We start from the raw sequence: 7,585 nt of genomic DNA, 5'->3' as shown, positions 1-7,585 counted from the left end.
CTGTCTCTCTTTGTCTGTCTGTCTGTCTGTCTCTCTCTCTCTCTATATATATATATATACATATACATATACATATATATATATATATATATGTGTGTGTGTGTGTGTGTGTGTGTGTGTGGTCAATTTTGTTAAGTAAAATGGTAAAAATATTAGAACTAGATGGGTGAGATTTGTTTTAATCTTCTATAATTGAAAATTACTTAAAATGACTCATATTGTGTAACATTTAGTTTTAAATAAAATAGCCAGCAGAATTGTGCAAAACAGCAAGATTATAAGTTGTATGTATGAAATAGAACTGATATTTTGTTTTACTCTTTCTTTTATTACACAATTGTTTCCTTAATCTCATTTACATATTGGTTTTATTAAAAGGAACACAGTATATTATGAAAAATAAACTTGAATAATTTGTCATATTTGGCATTCGACAGATGGATGTATATAATAACTTTGTCCATTATTGTTGGTTGTTGATATTATTTTCAGTGCTTATGAACATAGTGACATTTAGATGAGTACTCTTGTCTAAATGCAAAGTTCTAGAGAATAGATTTGTTAGATGAAAGGAAACCCAAATTAAATCTTAAGTGTTACCTAATTTTTCATCAGTAAATCATATATGTCATTTATTCTATAGGATGATTGGTTCATGTATGCAAGCTCTAATGACTCACATAATGGATTACATACCTTTTGCTATGATTCCTCATTGAATTTATATATGATCACAGTAGTTGGGAAAAGAAATATTTGTCAGTTGCATCTTTTCCCTAAGTTTGTTTCTCACTCCAGCCTATTTTCCTGATTGGCGTTGGGTCTTACCATCTCTTCTTTCCATATCCACATTGATAATGGAAATCATTCCATGTTGCACATTATCCTTGCTCCATCTCCTCTTCTCTGATGGAAGTTTAAAGTTCAGTATGAATTCCTCTCGCATCACACTTTAAGGAGCCCCTCTGTAACATTGTGCTATTTTCTTCCACTTTACTTACATTATTATTGATTATGTTTTCTGTGATTTTTTTCATAAGATCAACAGTTTGCATAAAACATCAATTTAATTTTTGTTCCTCCAATTTTAGATGTTTGCATAGATCAGGCAAAATTAGAAGAGTGGGAAGAGAAAGCATCAGAACATTGCAAGAAAGTAAGTAACTGCTTTACTCTGCAGGCCTGTGTGGGAGCTGCAGCAGGGCACTACCTCTTCTGGGTGCTTGTTACTGCCCTAGATCTCATGTTCCTCAGGCTGTGTGAGAGGCCTGCCCCATGGAGTACTAGCTAGACCAGTTTGTTTTAGGAAATATGCTCCACCTCACCACTTCCTTTTCTTGCTTTATATTGTGCATGTGTTTAACTATGTACATATGGTATGTTAGGTATTCTTCTTCCAGAGTGAACCTGAGACTTTCATTTTCTTTCTTGACACTCTGCACCATGAACAATTTTTGTGTTATAAGCAAACAAAGAAATACTTATTGAATGAGTGAATGAATTAATGGTTGGAGAGAAGGGGGGAAGACAATGTATATCTTTTAATCTTTAAAAATTAAAAAAAAATATTTTAAATAGCCATGTGTAATCTTAGAGGCAGGCAGATATTGATGTTTAGGGATGACCTGGTGTATACAGTGTATTCCTTGACAACCAGGGCAGCAAAGAGGAATACTGTCTCAATTGTTTCTTTAAATAAAAAGCACAAACTATGGTATGCCACCAGCTTCAGTTGCTTCAGTCTACCAATTTTTCTGACTCTGCTCATCTTTGCTTTTCTTTGGTACAGTTTTGTCTTCTTTTTACTGACTTAGGATTTCTGTTTTAGATAGTTTCTTGGTTGAGTGATTGACGTCTGAAGTAGCCATTCAGAGTTGAATTCTTGGCTCTAGCTTCTCATGTTGATGAAGAAATAACAATAACTACTGCCATATAACCAAACTATATAGCTATTTCCTTATGAGCATTTATGAGCACTGTCTCATGAAGTATACATTGTTAATGGAGTAGGACCTAAGAGTGCCTGAAGAGATTTCTATTTTCCTGTAAACTTGATGATCACACATAATTTGCAAATCGAACCTTTCTCTAATTTAAAGAACTTCTGTTGAATTTTATGCTTCTGATGTTTTTGATGCCCTAAGGGTTAGAATGAAGCAAACCCTTCCAGACCTTTGGCTGCTTGCTAAGTGTCCTGGCTAGATTTCTTTTGCTGGGATAAAATACTGACAAATAACAATGAGGAGTATTAAGGACTCATTCGTCTTATATGTTTCTCACTGAGGGAAATTATCAATGTAGGAACTGCAGCTGAGACCATGGAGGGACACTATCTTACTTCTCCGTGGTAACTCTGCCTGCTTTCTTATAAAACCCAGAATCACCTGAACAAGGTTGGTACTGCCACAGTGAGCTGGGCCCTCCTGTATCAGCCATCAATTTTGAGAATAACACACAGTCATGCCCACAGGGCAAGCTGATGGAGGCTCTTTCCCAGTTGAGGTTATCTGTTTCAGGAGGTCTCTTGTTTATGTCAGGTTGACCAAACAAAACCAGTAGCACACTAGGGTGAAAGCCATGAATATGATATTTGGTTTGATGAAGGAATGAAAAGATTACGTTATTTAAGCTTCCAAATGGTCTACAATGGTTAATAGCTGTTAGATACAGTGTGGCCATTCTCTCAGCCAGCACTGTATTGTAAGCTTAGTTAGTACCTGCATTTTTCATGCATTTAGTACTAAGTTTTACGTATTAGAAGCAGATACATCAGGAATAATAGAGACTGCACTTATGTTTTGTTGATGTGTAGGGAATATCAATAGAGTTGAATACAAAATACTTGATAGATTTTTTTTTTTAAATAGCAAGCTAAGTAAATAAAAGACCTTGTTCAAGGTTAGCTGCCTTTTTAAAGCCAGAAGTTGTATGCGTTACATGTATTCAGAAAATACTCTTGCTTCATAAAAGATTTCTATTGCCATACCATCTTGTATATATCAGCAGAAACTTTGCTCTGATCGCTTTGTAAGGACACATGTAAATACTTTGCTTTAGGCAGGAAGCTATCATAGTTTCTAGGTACATTTTTTATTTAGGTGCATAAATTTGAAAAATGAAGAGCAGAGATGTCAGAAAGTATATAGAGTGTATTGAATTATCAACCTTCTTGTACAGAGGCACTAATACATTTACCCCAGGCAATGAAATTAAGCAGAAACTCAACCTTAACTGTATTTCTTGACATTTTGAGTATAATTTTGTTGGTATAATATTGCTCTAGCAATTTTTTTTTTTTTTTTTTTTTTTTTTTTTTTTTTTTTTTTTTTTTTTTGAGGAGAGTTCAGGGAAGAGCACTTTTATACCAGTTTCCTAAGATATACTTTAGGAGACATAGGTTTATCCCCAAGGGTACTGGGATTTGATTGGGGATACTATAAAAATGCCAAACAAGTTTAATAATTCATCTGATTCCTTTGTAAGTGAGGAAATGGATATGTATCTCTTAGTAAGAAATGTTGATGGTTTTTGTATCACCAAGTCGATTTAATACGTTTTATAGACTGTACTAATTATTATCCACTTGATTGTTTTCTATTGTCATCAAGTAAATCCTGTCTGTCTGTATTTTATGTCCCCAAAAGAAAACATCCCTATTGTTACTCTGACAGCAAGTTTGCTTGTTTGGTTTGTTTAGTTTTGCTTACATTTTTCTGGTAGTGAAATTTGATTTCATTGTAAAAATAAGAAAGGAGTTTGGATGCTGAGAAATTTAATCAATGATATTGATGTAGTCGTTCGGTGTTTGGATTTGGCAGGAGTTGGCTTATCATTTAATAAATATTTACTGAATTTAATTATACATTTAAGGGAGTGAAAAGTTAGTTAGAAAAGGTTTTCACTTTTGTGAGCTTGTAAGTTGAGTGATGTTAAGGTGGCTAACATTACTCAGGTATAACAGGTTTGCCACTTACTCTTACTTAACTCTTTCATCCCATGGTTCTCCTATGAGGCAGAGGGTCCTAGATAAAGGATCAAGCCCGGTTCCTCTCCTCTCCTATGCTGTTGCTTCTCCATCTAATTGTGTGCTTGCCTTATACAGTGCTTTTATGACTGCCCTTGACCACAAACTGATGGAACTGAGAGTCACACTTCATCATAATTCCTGTTCTGTTTCTTTTGCACTTTGATCCTCTGAAGCTGTGAGCAATATACCTCTTCTTTCATAAGTAAACTGTGTCCAATAATTAATGTTAATTAAAGCAAACAATTCTTTCTCTAATAGTACATTTTCTCGGTGTTTGCTATTTTTAACTTTTTTGCGATATTATCACCTATAAACAACAAAATACTTGTATTTATCTTAAATATACAGTGCTTCTTAATTTCTCCTTTTAATTTCATTTCTTTTAAAAATGTTTGTTTCTTTGAGATGTGTTTTTTTTGTTGTTTTGTTTTTGTTTTGTTGCTTTTTGTTTTTGATGCTGTTCTGGCTGCTCCCCCATCTGCCCACTTTCTCCTGCCTCAGAGGCCTAGTGTTCCCCTTGCTCTTTAGACTAGGCTGGGCTCAAATTACAGTTCTGCCTGCCTTTGCCTTCTGAATGCTAAGTTTAAAGGCATTCTTTACCATGGCTTAGTTTAAATTTCCTATGCTCAGTTACAAAGTCTTTTGGATTTCTATCCTTATTGCCTTCTGGTATCCTTTCCTTTACCCTATCATTGCTTTGACAACTGCAGTAGACTCAAACCTAATTTCTGTGCCTAGTATTTCTTTTTCATTTAATAATTCACATAGTTGCTGGTTGGGTTTTTCAAAGTGCCAGCTTGGTATATTACTTTCTTAATATGCTTTCCTTCAGAACTCTGAGCAGATTGCACACCATTTAGTGGCCTAGTCTTGACATTTTATTGACACTTTTCTACTATCTCCTCAAGGTCTCTTTTCTCTGTGACTTTGTCTTTGCTGTGGTCTCCTGTTTTTATTGATGGCAGACTTTATGCATCCAGGGTAGATAGTTTGCTTTTAAGTAACAGATGTTTCTCACCAGAAAGTCTGACCGTGTTCTGTTCAGCTCCCTCTCTCTACAACCTAACACTTTTGAGGAATATACTGTAGGCATACTGTGACGTATTTATTCTGCAATGGAAAGTAGGTAGACTGATGACCAATTAAAAAGTGTCTCCACATATATGCCCACAGGCCCATCTGATGGAAGCAATTCTCAGTTCTGGAGACTCCAGTTTGTGTCAAGTTGACAAAAATAAACGGTCACAATACACAAATATATACTTGGCAAGGCTGAAGATGCACTTTATTTGAAAACTTTTAATTTGAAAAAACTGTAAATAAATATTAATGGTTGTAAACTTTATGCACCACATTTTAATCATACTCCCTGTCTCCTATCTGTTTCTACATCCCTATCCACTCATCATCCTGTCTCCCTTGCTTATTTGTTTTTAAGTGCATGGAGTCCAGAGTATGTTGACCTAATTCTCTTGGCTGTGGGACTTTCTCCTGGATCATGGTTGATCTACCAGGTGTTTTGTCCTGAAAGAAAACTGAGTCTCACTCCCTTAGCCGTTCTCAATTGTCAGCAGCTCCTCAGCTAAGCAGTGAGACTTTGTGCCCACTGACTTCATCCATTCTGGGATTTTGTTTGGCAGTCACAGTCTTGCACATGTTATCCACAACCACTGCGAGGTTGGTTGAGCAGTTACTCTGTATTTGGAGAACACCACTTCACTGTAGTTTTTACTTCCGGCTCTTCAATTTTCAGTCTCCTCTTCCACAAGGACTTTTGATTCTTGTGGTGTGTGTGTGTATTTGCTCACGTGCATGCTTGTGTGTGCATGTGCATGTGCATCAGAGGGAGAGGGAAAGGGAGAAAGACACAGGTGTACCATTTTGGGTTTTTGAGAATCAGTTGTCTCCTTATACTATGTGAACTCCATGGACTGAACTCAGATTATCAGGCTTGGAAGCTTATATACCTTACCTGCTTAGCCATCTTTCTGGCCTGGTTTTTAGTTTGAGAATCTGCCTTATGAATGTATGCAGTGTCTGCCCTGCTTTACACTCCCACCAGCAGTATTAAGGACTTCTCTTACTATCCATATGCACTAGAATTGATTTTTTTTTTGACTGTAACCATTTTACCAGGAGTGAAGTATAATCTTAACACAGCTTGATTTTGCATTTCATTGCTGGCTTAGGATATTCAGTATGTTTTTAAATATTTATTTGACCTTTGTATTTCTTTTTGGAGATATGTCTGTTCACTGCTTTCATCCATTTGTTGGTTAGAAAATTTGATATTAGTCTTTAAATTTGAACTTGCTGATAGATTCTAGATATTATCCTCTTGCTGGACATGTGAAGATTCTCTCACATTCTGTATATTGTGTCTTCATTTAGCTCATGATTTTCATTACTGTGTAAAAGATTGCTAATTTCAATTAGCACTATTTGCTTGTTCTTGTTATTTATGATATTGAGGATATTCTGAATTATTAACTTAGTGTTTAGTTGTTTATGTTTACATTTTAAAACGATGGCACTGATCATGACATTAAGTAAGGACGCTATGGAGAGGTGACCGTGAGGCTGTGAGACAGTCATTTGATTTGGAATTTGGAAGCCAATGTGTTTTTGTAATATAGGACTTGTGTCATGCTGTGGATGACAAAGCATATGACGTTCAGTTGGCTAGAAAAGCTGAGCATATGAGATAAAATGTATGCTGGAAAAGCTCAGTTAGAAGTCAAACCTCAGCAACTAGAGGATTAGTCAGGGATAGATGAAGGGCCAGAGTCCAGAGGGGCTGTAACAGTGGTGCAGGAATACCCCACAAAACACTTGTTTTGGGAAATGAGATAAGAAGCATAAAGTGTGTATTGTGTGTTTTCTCTTGTGTGGAACCTAGAAGGAGATAAATAGAAGACAGAAGAATGCAGTTGCTAGAGAAGAGGGGTGAGGTGGATGGGCTGGGAGGATTGCATGGGGTGATTAAAGTACCTGCTGTGCCTCTGAGAAAGTCTCAGTGAAGCCCCACCCTTTCTACAGATAACATCTGCAAAAGCAAACTTAAAGGGAAGCAGGCAGGCAAGCCTCTAAGCCTAACTGGGGGTTAATTTGTGAATTGGTTACTTCATTGAGCTTGGCATTAGTACCTTTTTAGTTAATTTTCTAATAGAGGATGTGTTTGTTGGAGTCTTCACAGTACTGCTGATCACAGTGCTGTGTTTTGGAAGAAGTGAATGGTATTTGCACAATTTTACTTTTTTATTATTTTAAAAATTGATTATTTTACAGAATATACTTTTATTATTTGCCTGTTTTAAACCATTTTTAAAATTTCATTCATTTATTTATGCATGTACATGTGTGCCATGACACACATATGTAGGTCAGAGGACTACTGGTGGACATCATTTGTATCCAGCCTTTAGTCCCAGTCACCAAACTCTGGTCTAGCAGCAAATTCCCTTACTCACTGGCCTGCTCTTGTAGTCCCTCCCTCCCTCCCTCCCTCCCTCCCTCCCTCACCAACAGAACGCTGCACTCTCCAATTTATCTCCTTCT

The 7,585-nt window shown here is 36.3% G+C and overlaps 1 protein-coding gene across 1 annotated transcript in view; it reads left to right on the top strand.

Annotated features, from left to right (window-relative positions):
• The window catches only part of Diaph3 (diaphanous related formin 3), a 449,417-nt gene that overhangs the window by 158,361 nt on the left and 283,471 nt on the right, over positions 1-7,585 (top strand). Inside the window, exon 14 of the mRNA XM_028758331.1 lies at positions 1,092-1,156. Within this exon, the coding sequence (XP_028614164.1) occupies positions 1,092-1,156 (65 nt within the window). The remainder of the gene's footprint in view (positions 1-1,091; positions 1,157-7,585) is intronic.

Source organism: Grammomys surdaster, unplaced genomic scaffold (genome assembly GCF_004785775.1).
Source record: "Grammomys surdaster isolate TR1022 unplaced genomic scaffold, NIH_TR_1.0 126189, whole genome shotgun sequence".
NCBI lineage: Eukaryota > Metazoa > Chordata > Mammalia > Rodentia > Muridae > Grammomys > Grammomys surdaster.
Note: the sequence above shows the minus strand (reverse complement) of the source record. Positions and strands in the feature narration are given on the sequence as shown.